Source organism: Monomorium pharaonis, chromosome 5, assembly GCF_013373865.1.
Source record: "Monomorium pharaonis isolate MP-MQ-018 chromosome 5, ASM1337386v2, whole genome shotgun sequence".
NCBI classification, from domain to species: Eukaryota; Metazoa; Arthropoda; class Insecta; order Hymenoptera; family Formicidae; genus Monomorium; species Monomorium pharaonis.
This window is the reverse complement of record NC_050471.1, coordinates 27580749-27603944: the sequence shown is the minus strand read 5'-3', so window position 1 is coordinate 27603944 and position 23196 is coordinate 27580749. Positions and strand designations below refer to the sequence as shown.

Below are 23196 nucleotides of genomic sequence, written 5' to 3'. Positions count from 1 at the left end.
TTTCTTCCACTTAAGTCAAACTGTACAAAATTACGATTTAATAAAAACAGATTTATCAAAAATCAATAGATTTATTTTAATCCTCAAAGCTATTTAGCTACTATTATAATTTGGTTGGTCAAAAAGTTAATTCAACGTCTTTTCATTCGCGCAAGACGTAAGGATTCTATTAGTATAGAAACGTCATATACAAACGCGAACACACACACACACACATATACACGTATCAGTGTTTCCATCGAAAAATCGAACGGGAACCTCGATCGCACGCGCGCCCGAATGAATTTGACACGGTTTTGACGTATGTGATTCATATTCGTGGCGAGTGCATACGTACCGAGACGGCCGCGTCTCGCTCCTCGCGCACTCTCGTCGTCCTCTCCTGCCTCCTAGTTTCGCGTCGGTCGGGCTGCGCGGGGGCCTCCTCCGCTCTGGCTCCGCTCCGCACCGCTCGCGATCGTGTCAGTCTCGCTCGCGCGTCCGACCGGGCCAGGACTTAGTGCGGCGCGTGACGTGCACGTGTGTATGATCGATTGTCGCGGGGTAGTCGCGAGCGTGCTCCTTCCCGACGACTACGTCGTCGCCGTCGTCGTCGCGGTGCATCGATCAGCGCTCGTCCCGGAGATGACGTCGCAGCGTCCGCGCCGTCACCCTCGCTGAGGAAGCCACCCCTCCCCCCTTCCCTCCCTCTGCCTGGAGATCCCGTCGATGAAACGGCACCAGGATGATGCAGGACATCTCCGGCGCCGCCGACGCCGCCGCCGCCGACGATGACGATCAGCGTGCCGCCTCCAAGTCGGTGTTGCTCAACACCTTCGTCGTGAAGAAGAAGCGATGCCGCGTGTACTTTCATCGTGGCACGCTCATCTGGGAGACCGAACGGCCGCCTTACAGTAAGCGTCGATCGCGGATCTTTCCTCCGATGACGTCGGGGAATTTTCACTCGGGAGCGAGACGCGTATCTCGGATCGCCGTCGAAGATATATGCTTATGTATATCGAGTGTCGGATACTCGGTACTCGCGGTCGTGCCGATCGCGATTGACGCGGAAATGCCTCGAATCCGCCGTCGGTTATGAAATCCGAGTGAATTTTCTTGGGATGTAGATGGGTGATGCACATTAATTATTATCTTTTGTTGATCGCGCGAGAGATTTGCGCTCGAGAGTGGCACGTTCCTTGAGTCGTCGTTACAGCAAATGTCGAAAAAGTCTATGTATAAAGTCAAATGCGATTACATGTAAAATTTGTAGAGAAAGTAACGAAAACTGAAAAATAATTAGAAAAATACGTATATTTCACGTATTTCTTTGTGTTTCTGTGCGAAAAATTAACTTGCTATTGTTATACAAATTAATTGCGACATTATAATGTTTCATATATAATTACGAAATGTTACGCATTATTATATAGGAGTAATTTTTTCTCATTTCTACAAATTTTATTTTACAGAAGAAAGAACAATGCAAAAATTATTGTTCTAATTATTTTTCAGTACTTATTTATTTCTATATACAAACAGAAATTATACAAGAAAAAGGAAACACATATAGATATTTGATTATATATAGGTTTTTTTGCCATCAAAATATACTGGGAAGAATTTGGTAATAGCTAAACGAATGTTGAGTGAAATGCTAATTAAGTATTTAGTTAATTTGATAATACTTTTTCCTAAATATTTAGGAAAATTAATATTTAGGAAAATAAAAATATTTTTGGTTATATTAAATATTAATTGAATATTATTTGGCATTATTCCACTCAATGTTTGACTCTATAACTAAATTTTTTTTCGGTATGCTTGATACTCACGGCTTAATTAACAGCAGAGATGATTCTAATGACCAGTGAGAGACGAAATCCCCCTTCAAGTAAATTTTCTTCGAATGCAGAATATTTTAATAATTAATGTTTTATCGATCGCGCAAAAAATTTTTACTCGAGAGCGACACGTTTATCGGATCGTTATTATATTAACCCTGGAAAACAATTTGGTAATAATAATCAAGCTTTGGTGAAATAATTTTAATTAAATATTTGGTTAATAATTAAAATTATTTTACCAAAGCTTAGCAACTGTTATCTAGGCTTATTTATTACTACCAGACTTTTTTGCCAGTGCACAAGTGTCGAATAATCACAGCTGAAGCTTGATTAATGAAATTTGGTTTAATATCCGGTGATGAAATCCTCTGAATAAATTTTCTTTGAAAATAGGTGGGCGCTATATTAACTAACTTATTGTCTCGATGATGACGCGTGTTTATAACGAAAAAAAAAAATAGTGGACACCTAAAGGTCAAGATTGAATTTTAATCAAGGAGAACTCACTTTCGCAATCCTCTCGGTAGTGTCCTTTCGTAGTGTCTTTTTTATTCAAGGATAAATCATCGTCGCATTAGCAGGATTACTATTTCACATCTCCCTATGAACGAACGTTCTCCCTTGATCTCCCTCGAAATATACCGATAACTAATTCCGGGGCTAGTTAGCTCGCATTAATGAAGAGTAAAATTAACATCGGTTGACACGTTCCGTCAACGACGTGTACGTTTCCTCTTAGTGAGGATATTGAATACTCAATTCACGAGCCGTTTGGCTTGACTTCGGAGGGATTAATAGGATAGGTGGGATTAATAGGATAAATTGTTCACTCGACAGACGCTGCGTCAATCTAGCAAAATTCATTCTTAGCAAACACAGATAGGCAAATGATGAGATAGATTAATAATTTATTGAGTCGCAAAGGCGTGTTTTTACATGTTTTCCATGTTTTCAAACTGCTTTTTGAAACGTGTTTTACGTTAAAGATAAAGTAATAACTGGCGCTAATTGAATTGTTATTCCGTTGCATGTCTTCTTTCAAAAAGAACGTCATATATTTTATTTTTAAACTTAATCGGCTCTCTTCTCCAAGTTATTACTATCGTATAGAAATTGATAAATCTATTTGATACATCTAATCAAACGGAAATCTGATAAAATCTATTTTTCTGATATACGATGAAACGCGAGAGTTTGTGAACAGTTGCAATTATCATTTTGCGTCATTATTGAATTTAAAGTGTCGAATTATACACTTTTAATTACTCTTACATGACATCATTGCTTTTACTCAATATGTCGTTAATTTAATTTAAAAAAAAATGAAGATAATAATTTAACTCAAGAGATGTTAAATCTGACTCACATTTACTTTATTATTTACTAGATGTGTATGTTAATGTGGACGCTGCTTACTTTAAAACTAAGCAATTCAATTATGGAAACGAGCTAATTAGATAAAATTAAAATAATAAATTTTAACACACGTGAAAGTTAAGATTAACCAAATCTTTTATTCAAGAAATTGTTTTAAATCTGACTATTCAATACTTAACAATTGAAAAACCCAAAGTTGTACAACACAAATTTTAAATAGTGCAAGATAAGAGTGTCGAACAAGAGACGTTCAAAGGCTCGCTCGCACACATAGCGCACGTCCTCGCTGTTCGTTCTCCTTTCTCGCTATGGCCCATTTACTTTTACCTTTAGCGATTCCTTGAGTCACTTAGTTCACAACTTGACATATTTTTCGGATAAGAAAGTCATAACACGACGTGAACGACCGCTTCCTCTGACTGTTTAGCCTCACGCTCAACTATTCCAAGGCCGGGAAATGTAAAACAGTCTTCATAAAAAGTTATTTAACGATATTTACTGCTTGCAACAGACGTGATAAGTATCGGGTGTGCTAATATTTATACTTTATAATATAAAGATGAAATTAAACAAAAAAGTAAACTCTTTATTTACAAATCAAGTAATTTTTGTTTATTGTGTTTAATAGCATCACAATAAAACTTTAATTATTTTAAATTTTAATTTTTTTTAATTCAGGTTTTTGCTATTATTTTTTTAAGTATTATTAATTTAAGTATTAATAAGAAAATATTTTTGCTTTTGTGTGTGTGTGTGTAAAACAATAATAATTTTTCTTATATATGAAATAATAATTGTTAAATAGAATATATTAATTTGACACTAATATTTGATATTGTTTTCTTCTGCGCGTGTGTATCAGACTGCGCATTGGAGATTGAGGATTGCGAATTGGACATTATTAGAGTTTAATCAATTAGAACAAAACGAATCAAAACCAAACTTATTCGATCGGTCGAATTCTAATTTGCAATTCGCAATCCTCAATATCCAATGTGTAATCTGATATAGACTTAAGTTTTTGACATTGATTTGCTGCCTATCGGTTCGCCGGCAGATGATACATTGACAGCTGATAAAAACCGCGGCAAAAATTCGTTACGTAAAGATCAAGTTCGTCTTATAATGAATCCTGTTTCATATGTTTTTTCCTGCACTCGAGGAGTTACATAATAATAATAATTGCCTGAAATATGGTTCGCATATATTGTTCTCTCTCTTTCTCTTTCTCTCTCGTTGTATTTATCTCTTTTACTCACTTTATTGCTCTTAAGGCCAACGAGCGCTTATTAATACAACTCAAGCAATTCAGTCGTACAAGGTGGATCGGTGTGTGTCGCGAGTTAAGCGTGTTAGTTTACTGGTTAAAAAGATCCGTAGTGTCGATTATGCCTAACCTTGAACTTCCATTGCATGCAGCATCTTTCGCGTCACGTCGCAGCTATTTAGGAAGAATGGAAGCAGGAGATCACGAGATCGATAAGACTGTCGTCCTGTAGTTTGCAATGTTAAACCGAGTAACAAGAGACAAAGTATAATTTTTTATCGGACGCTTCCTCGATTAATCAGCAATTCCAAGTCTATTAGTCTTCTATTAATTCTTTACGGATTAAATGCGTTAGGAACTACGCGTCTTACACAATAAAAACGCAAATGAATAAGTAAAATAAAATTTATGTTAAATAAAATCAGAGAGAGAGAGAGAAAGAGAGAGAAGAAAAGAAGGAAAGGTATAGATTGTCAAAGTTTAATTTAATAATTAAATAAAAAGCATTGAACAAAGATATAAATAACTAATAAATAAGCAAACATATAAAATTTACTTATATATTTCTAATTTATTCTTTAAACTTTTAGATTATTCATAAAAATTTTACCTAACGTCAATCGCCTCTAATCGCTTTTCGAAATAGATTTGTTTTTTAAGTTTCCAGAAAATAGTTTTTTAAATCCATTATTTACACACACAATCAATTGCACGCAAAAGCAAAAATTAATGAAACTTCCTCGTGCGCCCAGAATGATTATTACTAACAGATTTAGTTTATAACTTCGAAAGGCAATGACAAGACTATACGAGGAATAATAATAAGTTTTTGGCGATCCGTTCACGTAGGCATAAACATATGTCGATACGTTCCTCATCCTTGAGCGCGATTTGCATCGTTCCATTTCCTCGTACAACCACACATACACATGTTCGCGTCATGAATATTAAATAAAAATAATGATAATCACACCGCGATAGTACGCATATCTTTATAAGTGCATTCTTCAGTCCTGCGAACGCACCGCTCTCAACAATGAAATCCTTGTAACGCTGTTGTGTTCGCGCAGTGTTGTACGCTTCGACCGATTCTACGCGATAGCTGATCTTTCAGCTTGTGGAGAAAGCAGTGTCAGTCGAATTTTAACTATAGGATAACTAAGTGAAAAGCGTGATAATCTTTCTTGTGGAAGAAGCCACATAATTCAAAACTAAAACAACTGGGCAAAAAAATACAATAATCTTCAGTTTTTGGAGAAAAAATCAAATTTTGATTGAGATGGTGGAATTATGGCTGATAATCAAGAAAAAAGTGTAATAAATAAATATAAATTGTTCACAGTTCTTGGAAAGAGATATTAAAATCTATTGAAATAATTAAACAAAAATACAATTTTTCAATTTATAAAAGGAGTGATATAAATCGAATTTTCACTAAAACACAATTGAGTAAAAATACAATAATCTCTTTCAGTTTTTGGAAAAACAATATTAATTGAACTTTAATCAAACTTTAATCAAAAATCGAATAAAATATAATAAGTTTTGTGGAATTAGTTGAGTTACGACCGAAATAATTGGAAAAAATGTACGTGAAATAATCTGTTTCAGTTTTTGAAAAAAGCAATTTCAATTAAACTTCGATAAAAACAATCGAATATAATATTTTCCTGCTTTTGTAGAATATCAACTAAACTTTAAAAATAACTTTTAGCTTTAAAAATAACTGCGAAAGATGTCAACTATTTCAGTTTGATTTCAAAGCTAATTAATATCTTTAAGGAATGTTTTATTTAATTAATACTTTACACAACACAATTACGTCTTTCTTCGCGAGTACCTTATCGAACGTTAATCTCCAGCTAACTTCAGACGGTTACGTTAACACCCTCGTCGCCGTTTTAATCGTAAAAAGCCTCAGTAGGGCAATTTTTTTTATTACATACGTATTACTCGCGGCGGAAATATTCCGAGAATTACGCCGTTCGAAAATAACGTTTGCTAATTTCGCACCGGCCGTGCAACTCGTCGACTTTAATAGAGCCCGTTTCGAGACAGCCTCGCGCGTCGCAGGCAAGTGCAATCGCCAGTCTTTCACTTTCCATCATATCGCTTAGCTGTTTCTTGCGGCGGTTATCCCGGTCAAACAGGAGAAACCTGTCTGCAAGCGAGAAACCGGTGTCGCGATATGTGAATGACCTACAACACCGCGTGTTTTATTATATATTATTTAAGAATGTATGTGTCATGTCTCAAAGCATTGCCAAAAGTGTAGAAATTTTATAGATCGTCCTGATATTACGTATTTGAGTATCTGTGAAAAGTCTGAGCACAGCTATCTTAATTTTAACGTTCTTTGAAATTGATTTCACGGTCAAAATTTTTATCATTAATTAGGAAAAAAAAAAGAATAAATCTAAGAAGCCTACTAAATTTTGATAACTTGTAAAAATTCTAGATAAATTAAACGATAATTTTGGGGAAATTGACGAACGCTGACTATTATTATACCGCTGTTTTATAGAATTTTATTTATTATACTTTTGCTCGTGTCATTACTCTTATTCTATTATCTCGTGCCTCTTTCATTATCTTTTGCTTATTTTATTGAACGGCAAACGCGTTCCAGAAAAAAAATATTAATACAAACTACCTTTTTACTTATGTAAGCGGCTGAAAGTACATCACTTGTACTGTCTTAATTATGCAAAGGCCACGATTCAAACAGTCACGTAACGTAATTTGAGACTGTGTCGTGAAATTCGCGTATTCATTTCATGTACTTCATCCTGGCGCTATTGTCGAGGAGCTGCTTACGATATTTCACATGCGTCCTGCATATAACACGCGAGAAACGGAACACGCTATTAAACGCTATTACACGCAAATAGAGTGACCCGATTCAAACGCAAAACACATAGTTACATAAACTTTGTGTGTGTTTTGCGCGCAAAACGGTACAAAGACTCCTCGTGTCTATCTCAAATTTCTTGCATCGTTGGCTTATTAATAAACTAAACCTGAGAACCAGATGAAAAAAAAACCAATTAGCTTGAGAACGCTCTGAAGAATAATATCTTAATTGGATAGAATCTAAATTGCAATAATAATCACTATTATGGAAATTATCCGTAATAAAAAAGGCCGTAGGAACGCGAGAATTTCGCTCGTCCTCTCTTAAAAAAGCTGTTAGCGATTTTATTGTTCACGGTTTTCCGCAACGCTGATTGGTTCTCTCGCTGCGCTTACTTCGTTGCGAGAGTAACTATCATTGCAATTGGATTTTGACAGCTGTCAAATTTGTATAGATGGTTATCTATGCAATTATTGCTGCAATTTATTTTTTCAAAAATAAAAAACTAAATAGCGCGCGTCTGTGGTATGTAGTTTTTCATAAACATGATCATGATAAAATCGAGAATCAATTGTTATAAAAACTGACTGATTGACTGGTTGATTGTTACGAATACATTATATAGATAGATGACTGTCGTGAAGTGTCCTTCGTATTGTATCCACTCTGTATGATCTATAATTCATAGCGGAATGTAGGACAAAACTCCATTATAATTTTATGTACCTTGTAAATATGAAAATAATTCGAAGAATCACATTGTAAAAGAGTATGGAAAATTACATAAGTAACATGTGTAAAACACAATTGGTAGTGAAATATATAAAAGTATACAAAATTTTTTAATATTTTATATTTAATTGTACAAATATATCTTTATATTAAACGAAAAATCATATTTGTACAATTGCAGAAATAAAAATACTAAAAAAATGTTATATATTTCCACTATAAATTGTGTAATTTTACTAATATTATTTACGTAATTTGAGATAATTTTTTTATCGTGTAGTGTTGTGCTTAGACAACTTAAAATTATTTAAATAAAATAAATCACGGGCACGCGGATATTTTAAGTAAGATAAAGATGACTTGATTAAAAATTTTTGGGGGACAAAAGATAAAATTATATTTTTGATCTGAACAATCTATTATCACTTTAAAATATTCTCCTATCAAGAACTAGAGGTTGAAGTTACATAAGAACAATAACTTCATGTTAGTTGTTGATCAAATAACTATTTATAATTTGAAAAAAAATAACACTTTTTTCACCTAAGATAAAGATAGAGATAATATCTAATAACAAACCTAATTAAAGATAAGATAAAATCATTTTTTTCATTTAGATAAATATATAGATAATTTTATATATCTATTTAACGGCACACACAACTAAGAATCATATATATATATATATATATATATATATATATATATATATATACATGCATGTATCAAAATATATGCGGTATAAAATTGAACAAGAAATTCTATCCTAAAATCTGACGAGAATTACAAATCAACTCTGACGTGGACTTGAGGAATTGATCGCCGTCTTCCGTGACACACGAGGAAGTCATAAAAGCGGAACAATAACTGTCGTTTTATTAAGGTTGATCACGACGCGCGATACAAAACAAGTGGATCGGTTTTCAATAACAACGGTTCGTTAGGCGCGACCGGCGGCATAACAATTGCACTTGTATGACAGATCATACTCGCGCTCGCGAGAAATCAATTGCTGTCTAAAAATATATTTCGCCACGTGCGCCATGTGGCACACGTGCATCTCTTTGCGATGCATCGTTTCAAAATGCGTATCCTTGCATTTGCGTGCCCGAAATTGATTGGTTATTTAGATTGCCGCATATTTAAAAGTCTCTACTGCTTGTAAAAATAAATCGTTTAAGCTTCAAACATTTAAGAAAACTTGAAATATTATATTTAATATTATTTAGAATATTATTTAGAAGAATAATTAATTTTTTTCTTTCGTTCTTTCTTCTTTTTTATCTGATTATTTATTCTGATTCTCCGGTATATACTTTTTTCTTTTTCTTTCTTTTTCGTTCTTTCTCTCTTATTTTTGCATTTTTTCTTGTATTTTTGTACTTGTTCTTTCTTTCTTCTTTCTTTTTTCTTTTTTTCTTCTCTCTTTCTTATTCCCATACTGCAGTTGAATGAACTGAATTGTAACATGAGAAGCACACAAAAAATCATTTTATCGTATCAAAATTACTAAAATTATTTTATTTTGATATAATGCAAAAAATCGACTTTCCACCTCCGGTCTCATAATTCAACATAATTGCAATGAGAAAAATTAGGAGCTTTGATTTAATTCTTTTTTAAATAATATATTTTTAAATATAAATAAATTCTAATACGATAATTTACAGTTTATTTACAATTACTATGATCCTTTTTGTATCGATGAGACCAATTTTATATTTGGTTGATTTGGTGTACAATCGCGTCTCATTGGAATGGATGTCTCGTCGGTTCCACAACTTGGCGAATACGTGACGCGAATCACGACTATTTGAGAACTATAATTCCTGATATTACCACGATGCGCGTTGACGTAACGTCGTTATTAATCCGCTTCCTCGCCCGCGCAATAAAAAATTATCCTAAATTGCGACTGAATTTGATTATGACGGACGGCGCTGCCGTCAGGTGTATACATTGAAATCAGCATTGCCTTGACGGACGATAAGCGCGAGATAATAGCCGATACTCTAACAGTACGATTGCGCAGCGATCTATCGGTGACAAAAAGAAGAGATAAGAAAATATTCCACGAATTAGTTACATACACTCGAAAAAGTGTCGCGAATGAAGTGCATAAAGTACACAAAATATCAAACAAAGTATAAAGAACAGGGTCTTCCTAACAATAAGTATCGAAAGAATTTTTTTCGTTGTACTTTCTGATAAAAACAAACTTATATCAAGTCGACATTAATTTAAAATATCTCGCTTAGAATATTTTTCATAAAAAAAATTTGCATAAAAAGAATTTGCTAAATTAATCTATTTCATCTTGGTTATACTTTTTTTTTATAAAAAAAACTTGCATCAAGATTAAATTCTGCACCTTTGTCTGTACCCTTCTTTTTATAAAAAAAACAAATTCGCATTAAATTGAGATTAATCTTTGATAACAAAATAATGAAACGTATAATGCGTTATGCAATAAATGAGAAATTTGCACATGGAAAAAAATTTCTTTTTAGAATTTATCTCAAAATTATAGTCTCTCTCTCTCTCTCTCTCTCTCTCTCTCTTTTTCTCGGTTTCTCTTTCTCTGCGCGAGACAATAATTTGGTTCGCTACGTTTTTGCATCCTAGCATACAAGCGCGTGCACCTGCTCTCCGTATAATGACTCGGTAATAGAAATGTTGCGCAACGTCTTACACGTACTGTTCTCTATGCAGTTCACATACGCCGGATAACACGACCGCCTTTTTGCTCCTTATATACAATAAAATAATATACAACACGCTTAAATAATGTCAAAGCGTAGTAAAAACATTGTAGCACCCGATGACATAATGACTCGACGGAGAGCAGTAAGACGAGCTTATGCAACGTTGATAAACACACGATAGATAAAACGATCAATAATCAAACGATCAGCATTTATTTATCGAACATGAGATGATCTTCCTCAGGGGGCTATCAATTCGAGCTAACCTTTATCGAGCCCGATAATTATATGTATAAAAGTCGCTTATATATTTATAAATGCGTGTTCGCGTCTACGTGCGGTCGGTCCATAAACATTCACCCGATGCAATGTCCGTTTTATCACGTAAAAACCACGTTTTAATGTTTGCGTTAAATGTCGCGTCCGATTTTTTTTTTTTTAGCGGTCACGGTTGAGGGAAGAGATAAAGAAGGGGACACGTGCGGATTGCGTTTTTAATTAAATATCGGCTTCGAATGAATCGCCCTCTCGCGAAATCATCCGGGTAATTCCCCTCGTCCTCGTTGTTCTTCCATACGTGAAGATAATCTACCATTTAGGAAAGCGATTACTCGACTTGCTTTTCTTCCGTTATAAGCGACAGTTATCCAACAAGGAATATTTTTTAACAGTAATCTTAAAAATCTACTCATCACAAATCTTAGAAAAACTCATTGCCATATACTGAAAAAAAGTAGAGCGTCTCCTTTTGAAAAAGATGTTATAAAACCTTCAATGATTTGGCACCCATAACTCAGTCAGAGATTAAAGAAATAAACTCGTCTAGTCTTCGTAGAAGATTCTTCAATTATTTTCAATGGTCCAACGCAATTACTTTTATGATTTGTATCCAGCTAAATTCGCAGACACCTCAACAAGACTGTTCCTTCCGTGTGAAACTAAAAGAGTGAAAATCGAACTCTAATTAGAGTGACAAATCACTCGAACTTAGATATGTTCGACTTTCACTCTTTTAGAGTAAAATGTTTCACTCTAGGAAATTTTAGAGAGTAACTTAATTCACAAATCATTATTTACGGTGCGCATCTTTTCTTTCTGCGCGCAGCCAGATGGACCCTACCCCTGACGGACGTGCTGGCGGTGCGCTACGGCGACGACTGGATACCGGGCGTGAGCGTTAAGGAGAAGGAGCAGCCGACGCAGCCGACCTCGCCAACGGTGTGCCCGACGAATTTCATCCTGCACTACGCGGTACGCAGGCCCGAGAACAAATGGAGGCACCACAGCGTGACGATGAGCCACACGGATCCCAGGCAGGTCGCCTCGTGGGTGAAGACCATTCGCAACTACCTCCTAGGTGAGTCGCCGGTGACTGGCAACCGTTCTAAAAATCCGTTGGAGCGTTTAGCCGAAACCTCGCGAAACGCGAAGGCGTTTCGCGCAATAATTTTAGAATTGCGATATATATATATGCACGCGAGGAGGCGGTAGAGCATTGTCTGTTTCTTACGAAACACGAGGTGAGAGCAAAGATCAAATACCGGATTACGATCATAGTTGAGCTGGGGAGCCGGAAAAGCTCGTTGGCTCGAAAACACAATTCGCAGCACGTAATGTGGAAACGAGGAACCGACCGCCGAAGGTCACGGGCGATTAGCGCGGGGAATAATTAATGGCATGTGCCGATAATTTCCTACATCCCGTATATGTGCTGTACGCCCAAGAAGACAAGAAAGTGCATACGTATTATTTTAGCGATACGCGAAGCTGACGTCGCGTCTACAAACGTCTACAGACGCTCGTTAAGAATGTTTTGGTTACGTAAAGCAGATGAAAGATATCGAAAATTTAAGAACGGTTCTTGTTTATTTAAAAAAATCTGTACGTAAATTTTGCACGGGGACTGAAAGATAACGATAGAACGATCTGTAAAGGCTTGACTTTTTTAGTAATGCTTCGAAATGTGACACATGCATCCTTAAAAGTTCTCATGTTTCTGCACAAATCTTTTTATGGTGAAGAGTGACGAATGTCTTAAATTCTTTGAAAGGAAAAATGAGTGCAAAATGAGATATGAGGAAAACAATCGAAATTAGTCATCAAGGAATTAATGTAAAGCATAAATCAATGGGAACTTGCTAGTTCTTATGTCACCGCTGATATCATTGCGGCGGCGTAATCTAAACACAATATAATGTTTTTACTTTTTAGTAAATAAAATAAAGACATTACACGAAAAAGAAATTATCTTAAAATTTAGTCAAAATCTTAGTAGTTGTAAAAAAAGAACTTTGAAAGAATTTTGTTATAATTTGAATAAAACGTAAACTATTAGTAAAATTTACTATTATTAAACTAGAAACTATTCTATTCTTAATAACCCAAAAATTAAAGAAAAATTAATATCAAAATAAATCAAATACATCCCTTAAGAAAATTGACTTTAAATGAAGTTAAAGTTTTCAAAATTACCTTACAAATCTAAAAGTTTACTGAAGAAATTTTTAAATAATTTAAGGTTTATAAAAGGTTAATCTAAAGTAATTCAAGTTTTTTTTCTAGGGCAGAATTACACTAAATTAAAAAAATTATTTCTGAATTAGTTTAAATTCATAATTTAAAAAAAATAGAAATTATGCTTTATAAAATCAATGAAAAAGATTAAAATTTAATATTTATATAACTAGATGTAATATTAGATATAATTATTACATAATAATGTGTAAAAAATAGAAACATATAAATTATACATATACGTATCTTGATTTATGCATTTTTATATACAGAGAGATTTCAAGATAAGTTAAAGATAAGCCTATTGCGATAAGCCTTCAATTATTGATTACCGCTTTATAGAGCGAATTGTTTCTATGGCAAACATCTACCTTTCTAAACAGTATTTTTCCATCACGATCAAAGCCAGAAACGTAATATGCAAAGTCTAGTTAACCCAGTTGGAATCGACGTAAATCGCGATGAAAGGCCTGCGCCACGGAAACACATGCGATGGCCCTAAAACTTTCATAGCACAGCATAGCCGGCAAATTAGTTTAGTTTGCACGAAAGTTTTTATCACGGATTTAGCTTCACGAATTTCAATAGTTCGCGAATTGAATTGCCGCTCTCTATTATTTGCAATAGCTTCCGAACTGGAAATCGCTGCTACTTTCGAATTTCGATACTTTTTAAATTGAACGTGGTTGCCTCTGTTCTTTAATTTCGCCGTCCAGTTTCGTGTATCATCCCGGTAGGAAGATTTTGCAAACATTGCACAATAATGACATTAAAGCTTGTGCTAAGATGATTCGCCATAACGCAACAGTTTTGTCAGAATATAATTCTTAAATAATATTTGTTAAAAATGAGACAAATATTGAAACATAAATATTTTGCATTTATTTCAGCATTTAAAATTATCACATAATCTTCAATATTTTCACAATATAATGCAACAATAATGCAGCAATAATAATGTGCAATATTTACAGCATTTAATCTTCATTATTTAATTCAAAATTAATCAAAAGGTATTACAATAAATTTAACAAATATCGCTTATTCACTAGACATTTAATAAAGATTAAAAAAGAGGCACTTTGTCTGACAGATTAGTTGCGTCCGTTGGAGAGTTAAGTATCTCATTGATAGTAATAGCAATCAGAAACTCTTAAATCATTCCTACATTAATGCAAACAAATATTGAAACATTGCAATATTACACATTCCACGTTTTAATATTTGTGCATCATAATTTAGGAATAATTGGGGAATAATTAGTCTTTTGTACACAATTATATTTCTAAATGTTTCAAACATGTTACGACTGAAATATTTTTCTCAATTATTGCGCAATTTATTTCTAAATTTAATTTTGCAAATGTACTGTTAAGATATCGCTATTGTTATGCCAACATACCATTTCAAAATTTAATTACGCAAACATTTATTAATGTTTTATAAAAGGCTAACGTTTCTACATCTATTTTCTCAACTATACCCTCATAATGACGGATTATATCTTTTCCTATCGGGGCAATTTCTACAAAACAGTTTCTCCCATTTCGCTGTTTCTTAATTCTCGAGTTAAATTGAATTACTGCTTTGCTTAAAAGCGACGCAAAACGAATCAAGTGAAATGCTGTATATTCATCCTAATAGAGAAACAGAAAGAGAGAGAAAGGAGGGGGGAGAAAGAGAACGCAAATTTTAATGAATGATGAGACAATAGGGTGGGCGTGCTCTAAACTACCCCTGTCGACCCTATGTTGCGAGCCAACAGCCAGTATTGATCTCTGAGTGTTTGCCGTGGCCGTGTAATCGTCGTTTTCACGAAAAAAGACTCTCCTTGTTCGATTATCGACGTTGCATCGCGTGTCGTAAGGAGGAATCGATCGGGATACTTTATATGATTAAAACCATGCCTTCCCTTCTCCGAGTCTCCGTTTGACCCACTTTCGTTTTTAAACAAAAAGTGAAGTTTATTAAATAGCGACGAAGAGAAGGAATGAAGTCGATTAAAAAAAAAAAACTTTATCCGTTTTACTACAGTAACGAGAGTTTCTGCGGAAAAACGATTTTTTATCAACTAGCGCGATAAGATACATACATGACTTTGTAAAAATACAATGCTTTGACGCTAATGGCATTTTCTTTTAGCTTCTATTTGTATAATAGAGGCCTTTGCATAAAAATAAATACTTCATTTAAATCTCAAAAATCATTTGCATGAAATAAAAAAGAAATTATTTAAGTGTACATATTAATATTTAATTAAAATCTAAAAAATTCCATGCGTAATATAAAAACATTTATTAAGAAATATTTAATTTTTATATAAAAAAATAATTAAAATCTAAAGAGTTATCTCAAAGACTTCCCAAAGTTCGAGGGATTGAAAGGTTGAAAAGCGCAAAAAATTCTTGAAACTGCGTGAATCGAAAATCGAATTTAACTTACCAAACTGGTCGTTTCAGGCCTGTCGTATCGGCCGCGAAAGGTGATGCTGTTCATCAATCCCATAGGCGGTAAAAAAAAAGGTGTCAAGATCTGGGAGAAGGATGTTCAGCCGCTTATGACCATCGCCGGCATCGAGACAAAGATGATCGTCACGGAGCGCGCCGGCCACATTCGTGACGCTCTGCTCACGGCCGACTTGAGCGACCTACATGTGAGTGTCCTGTTCTTGCAAGGCTAACACTCTATTATTTTCATGTGAAGTCCGTACAGGCATGCATTTGTGGAGGTCCAGATCCAAACGCTTCGATGTGGCAAATAAGCGTATTTGCACCTGTTACATAAAAGAAAACCTGATTAGTTTAAGAATTTTTTAAATTATATAACAGTATCAAATATTTGTATCAAATTAAAACTAATATATTCTACTTAACAATTGTTGTTTCATATATAAGCAAAAAATTATATTGAGTTATATGATTGTTTTGATAATAAGCGTTAAAAAGTTTCAATTCTTGAAGATATTCCTGTTATTCCATCCAATGTTTTCTTCATCTAACTTATGAAAATTATTATTGAATAATAAAAATATATTTCTCTTAATAAAACTAGAACAAAATTTTTAGTGTCAGCAAATTATGTCTATTTAACGCTACGCAATTTTATTTTAGTATTTAATATTTTGAAAATAAAGATATTCTCAAAACAAAAATGTTTTTTCTCTGTGTACATCTATAAATTCTTTAGATATTTAAAATTATTATTTAAAAATATAAACGCGCGCTCATTTCGAATATTTAAATTATAACGTATAAATGTAAATATATAACATTACAAGAGATTAACTTATCAGTTAATTAATTAATCGATTCTCACATTCAATTATACATAACGGTTAAAGATTCGAGATTGTACTTAAACTTGACCTTTCGCGTCGTCAAGGCGGTGGTGTGCATCGGCGGCGACGGTACCTTCGCTGAGGTTTTTAACGGGCTCATTCTGAGGGCGGCAAAGGATCAGCAGATCGATCCCAATGACCCTGATGCCAGGCTGTCCAGTCCCGCCTTGCCGGTCGGCGTTATACCCAGCGGTAGCACCGACACAGTCGCCTACAGTCTGCACGGCACCACCGATGTGCAGACTGCTGCGATACACATTATCTTTGGCGACTCGATCGGTCTGGACATCTCATCGGTTCATAACAATCGCAACCTGCTCAGGCTCTACGCCAGCGTGCTCAGCTACGGTTACCTGGGCGACGTAATCCGCGATAGCGAGAAGTTCCGCTGGATGGGCCCCCGTAGATACGATTGGTCAGGTAAGCGCGGTTCAGAAACTTTGGATTGTTTTAATTAAACACTAGAAGTGAGCCGAGCGATTATTGTTGGCTATTTCTATTTTTTTAATTAATATCCTATTTTTATCGTGTAAAAAAGGATAGGATTTCTTAGATTTATTAAGATTAAGATTAGTTGGATTTTTTATTTTTCAGGATTTAAAAAGATATTAGCGAACAAGGGCTACGAGGGTGAGATCGAGCTGCTGTCGGACCCGTGTCATCCGGCGGGCAGCACCAGGTGCATGAAGAACTGCTTACGGTGCCTGCAGCACATGCACAATAGCGTTCCCGACGAACAAATCTCCAGTAGGTGTTAGAAAACGGAAGTGAATGGAAATCAAGTGTATAAATGCAGTTACGAAACCGCTAGAATTAAACGAATAACATCTTCACACACAGAAGAAAAAAAGAAGAAAAATATATCCAATAATAATAATTTTCACGAGTTGAGAAGAAAAAATCGGATAGAAAATATCTTTAGATCAAGAATTAAAATTTGAATTAATATTGTTATTAATATTATCAAAACAATCATATTGTACTGCTATTTAAATTACTGTTACATTGGAATAAAAATATAATGCTGAAATTTACGATAATTAAATTCAATAAATAAAATTAAATTATACATAAACGAGGTCATAACGCAATCACATATAAGCAATAAATTAGATTTACGAAGCAATGGTTATTAAACAGAATATATTAATTTCAATTTAATGCTAATGTTCGCTACTGTATCTTCTGTGCAGGATGGGTGACGGTCAGAGGAAAGTTTTTCATGGTCAATGGAGCGAACGTGTCGTGCGCGTGCTCAAGGAGTCCCATGGGCTTCAGTCCGCACTGTCACGTGGGCGACGGCTGCGTGGACGTGATTCTAATTCGACACACATCCCTGATAAACAACGTCAGATTGTTGCTCAGGCTGTCCAGCAAACGGAAGACTGTGGTACGCGCGAGTCTCAAACATTTTTTTTTCCGAATAATATATTATGACCAGTTATTGATGTTTTCTCTGCTCGGGTAGCTGTGTTTACTATATTAATCACTACTTACAGACATTTAGCAGCTTCACTGTCGGTGATGTTGTATTTACTTGCGTACCATGTGTATCATCTGTGCTTTCAGTAACAAGTCATTCTTTAAATCAAAATTTAAATTGAACAAGTATTATTAAATTTTTTCCGCGGCAGCAAAGCTGTTAAGATGTCCAATCATAATTATTAAATTCAATCCTAATTGTAACAAAACTATTTTTTGCCCCGAAAAATGCAACAATTTATGTTTGAATAATTACTTGACAATTTGATAAAATAAAGAATAATTTTTAAATTATAATACGACGATTAAAAATAATTATGACACAATATATTTTCACGTATTCTCAAGGGCTCATATATCTCTGTTGCAGTACGAGCTACCATTCGTCGAGGTCTACCGGGCGAGACAGTTCACGTTCCACGCCCTGCCGACGCTGCCGCTCGAGAGCGCGGCCCGTTCGAGCTCACAGCTAAGCGTGTGGAACTGCGACGGCGAGGTGATCGACACCACCAATGTGAAAATCAGGCGAGTAAAAAAGAAGCGGCAGCTTATCGCATTATCGATATATACGAGTGTCCTTAGTCTCCATTTCGAGCCGCCTCCGAATAAATTTCGAATTTTTTATCTTATTTCCAAAACCCACGTACGCGCAATTTAAATGCGACACGGTTGTGCCTCTTCGCGCTACCGTATTCCACACTTCTAATATTTTGTCTGTAGTTCGCACAGGAAGCGCATTGTCTTACTTGTTGCCGAATGTTTACGCAGGGTACACTGCCAATTACTGAAGGTCTACACGAGACGGGCTCAGGAATCGGCTCGGGAACCGACGTGCCTCAGCTGTTCCACGTGAACGAGTCGGAAACGAGGTCGTCGAACGGCGGCGGCCGGAGACTTCGGTCTTCCAAGGCCGCGATCCCGCTCCGCGAGGCTTTCGCGAAGGCGCAAAGTTCCTTTGTCTTGCCCTATTACACGATCGCAATATATCCCATACGCCATTACCGTGAATTGATTGAAAGAATCATTCGTTCCTACATTTATTTAAAAAAAAAATTAATAAATGAATAAAACGAATGATTTTTTTCATCAATCTAACATTTCCAAGCGCATCCAACGCGGGAATAATTGTACGCGTTGAATACACTGTTTCACATTATTTTTTAACCCTGGATAAGTTTAACTTTTATTTTATAACTGGTGGCGACGAGTAAAACTTGTGCTCCCAAATAATAATAATCGCTGTTAGAATCCTGGGTAATATTTTTCACAATAAATCTTTTACAGTGTTTAAAATATTATTAGCATCAATGTTATTAAATTGATTATCAATTTTATATTGTGATATAAAACTTTATATGGTGATATATTGACAATGTTATAGCCATATTTAAAATGATTTTATATCACATATAATCAATATTATTTTTTAATATAAAAATCTTTTGTTATTATCTATATATTAATATTCGACAATTATGTTGTTAATTAAGAGTTATGTATCAATAATTCGATATGGCAAAAATCATGATTGAGATATGTCTACTAGAAAATATATATAAATTCACACAAGAAATATTATCAAATATTAAATTTCTATTTTCTCCAATTAATTAAAATGTTATACACATTACAGTTTCTACTTTAATTTCTATTCGTTGTTAAAGTTTTACTTCAAGTGAGCAAGTTTGACTCGTGGCCGCTGATCTGGAATTAAATTAATAATTACCACGTAATATTACAAGGTTCTTTCAATTTTTTCTAGATGGGCATAAGTAACAGTATTGTAGATGAGCAGACACCATACTGAAAAAAAAAGAATTATACAATGAATCGTTTAATATAATACTTATAAAATAGAAAAATAGAAAAGTAAAATTATCTTTGTTACATTAATCACTTAATTAGTATTATCTCATTCAACATTTAGTAGTTATTGCCAAATCGGTCTTCTCTTTCAGTATACCGTGTCTCTCGATTCTCTACTATTCCATCTAGAATCACAAAAAAAAAGAATTTTGTGCAAGTGTTGATCGTAACATCGACCGGAATCGGGCGATTAATCTGGGCACAGGTGATTGATTAAAAAATCAACGCGCAAGCTTACTATAATCTCGGTTCACGCCTACGTGTAATTCGTCTCGGCGTGCGTCGAAATTATTTATAACTTCTTTATCGTTGCATTTGACGACTCTTTGGTAATTGATGCGCTTTCCGAGAATATATTGAACATTCCAACTGTCGGCGCGACGCAAACCACAATGGCGCTTAAATTAATTTTATATACATATATGCGTCGACTATATTTTCTACATAAAACGTTAATGCAGAGAAAAAAATATATATATACACACATATGTTACATCATTGCGATACGTCTGCTCGGTCTTGATTGCATGATGTTCAACCCTGGAGTGTTATTCATATTTTTTTCATGTTAACACCACTCTAAATGAAAATTCTGGACATAGAATTTTTTAACATTTTTTCTTTTATAGATTACGAGATGTTAGTCTAACTGAACTAACACCATTTCAATATAAATCTTATTAAATTTTATTTCATGAAAATTTATTGTAATGAAATGTTATTTTATGCAATCAAAATTTTAATACTAAAAGCTAAAGCTTTTATTATTAGAATTAGCACTTAGGTGAAAATTCATCCACAAACAGTAGGACTTCAGGATTAAAAGTTCAAGTGGATTTCAGTTGAAATTACCGTCCTGCGCGTTTCTCGATTACTTGTTTCTACGCTTTTATCGCGAGTGTATTTGTTAGATGTTTGCTGAAAACCGATCCAGAGACTGCATTTATCATGGTCTCCTCGCGACGCAGAAACTAACGATAACACTACCAAGCCAATTATACTTCTACGTTTTGTACTTAAAGCGTTTTATCGACGCCCACAAATTCAGAGCGACAAATTATGAAGGCGTGGCAAAATTATGGTTACTTAAATTTATTATATATATTATTGATAAAAATATTAATTGTGAATTTATTTTAACAATAAATTTGCAATGAATAACAATCAATTTCGTTGAAAATTTAAATGATAATATTATCACAATAAAATTAAAAAATTTTGGCTCGTATAATTAAACGCAATTTAATGCCTTAAATTGTAAGATTTTTTTACATTTTCGCCTTTTATGTAAAGACAATCAAGGTACAAAAATGGTGCTTGAATTTTAACTCTAAGCCTAATTTTAAACTTGAACTCTAAGGTTTAGAGTCTAATTTAAGTCGACACAATTTAATAATAATTAGTGAGCTTTCTTCTGATAATTTCCATATTTATTCGCAAAAGTATTTGATAGTGCAAACTATTTAAATGCGAATCGAATCAAATAAAATTTGAAATCTCCACAATTCGAATCCCAACTATTCGAAAATTTCGAATCTAAATTATCTAAAAGTTTCGAAAACAAATAACATATTAAAAATCTTAAAAAATCATATTTAAAATGGCTTTATATCACGCAATCAATATTATTTTTTTTACATAAATAAATCTTTTATTATTTGTATTAAAACATTTTTAATCTATGCTAATAATTACGTTATTAATTAAAAGTTGTGTCAACGATTCGATTCAATTCAGCGTAAAGAAACTTTGATTCACATTACAGTATTTAGATTAGAGTATTATTTGTATATATTAAAAAGAGAGAGAGCGAGAAAGAGCGCATTATGTGGACAAAAGATGCGATTATTTGCGATTAAAATGCAGATATTTATGCAAATGTACAGAACTTGATTGCATCGCCAATGCTTCAGTGTTTTAAGAAATCACTTATCTTGGAAAATATAAATTCCGTAATTTATGAAATAACTTGCGAAATAAGATTTTTTTCTGCTTTTGATTCTAAATTCAATGAAAATCTTGACAGAATTAATATCACTATACATTTCAATGAAAAAATAATTAAGCGATAATGAAAAAATATTTTAGCGTATAATGTTTTGATTTCGCAATTTCTACTTCTCATGTATTTTGCATAAATATCTGCATTTATGAGGCACTTAAAATTCTTGACAAATTCTGTTGATAGTCATCAAGTGGAAGACATTCGCAGTCGAGTGCGATTTCTATCGCTAATATTCTATTTTTAGTGCTCTAAGCAGGTGCTATTTTGCGTCGTGGGAAATTAGACATAGATGGGTCTCGCACGTGTGAAAGCGTAATCGACGGATTAAAGCATAAACGGCACTATGTAGTGTAGATAGAGGCGTTTTATCAATGTAGTCAGGTCGTAAAAAATTCAGGGGAGGAATTAAGACGCTCGCCATCATCGCGTTCGTTGTTCGTAGAAAAAAAAAACAACTTCCTCGATGCAGCTATAGGGAACGATGCAATACGCAATATATTTTAGGAAATATTACTTTGAAGTATATTTTTCGACAAGAAAGATTAGACACTCGATTAGCGTAAGATTTAGATCGTACGCACACACGTTTGACTCGTTCCTCTGAGTAACAACATATCATAGATTTGTATAGATCTATAGAGGATTCGCGCAGTGAAGATGTATATTTTTTCATTTGCGAGTTCACATTGTTCGCGCGATTTAGACAGTGTGTCTTCTTAAAAACGAAAAAGGGCAGCTTAGACTTAATGCATTAACAAAGTAGTGTCACCGAAGCAGCATATAATGTATACGATATCGAAAATTGTACAGATATACATATATTTTTTGTTAATCGCGAAATTATATTTATATATATAGAAAAAGTGGACAAGTACAGCGAATCAATGTGATGACCTATTGACCAGCGGTAGTATATATTATTTTGATTCACTGGAAAGGTGCACCAAGCAACACACGCGTGGCTGCACGGAATAAATTATATTAACTTTCTATGTACTGTGTATCTTATTTTTACATACCCCTCCTCTTTTTTTAATGCCTCCTATTTATATCATAATAACAGAATACTTTTTATAATTGTAGACAAAAAAATATCTTTAGTTATATAAATATATCAGTAAGAGAATTAAATTATTCATAAATAAATTTATTATTATTCTATTAAATAAAATAGTTAGCCTATTAAATAAATTTATTTAAATTATTCTTGATTTTATTATTCTATTAAATA

The 23196-nt window shown here is 34.0% G+C and overlaps 1 protein-coding gene across 1 annotated transcript; it reads left to right on the top strand.

Moving 5' to 3' along the window:
* The first annotated feature begins 26 nt into the window (after window positions 1-26).
* Window positions 27-22957, top strand: LOC105829938 (ceramide kinase). The gene is made up of 8 exons (XM_028192714.2): window positions 27-893; window positions 11867-12118; window positions 15735-15928; window positions 16657-17032; window positions 17207-17359; window positions 17806-18002; window positions 18465-18619; window positions 18863-22957. Exons 1-8 carry the CDS (start codon window positions 725-727, stop codon window positions 18945-18947), a joined length of 1581 nt encoding a protein of 526 aa, XP_028048515.2. The 5' UTR covers window positions 27-724; the 3' UTR covers window positions 18948-22957.
* The last annotated feature ends 239 nt before the right edge of the window (window positions 22958-23196 follow it).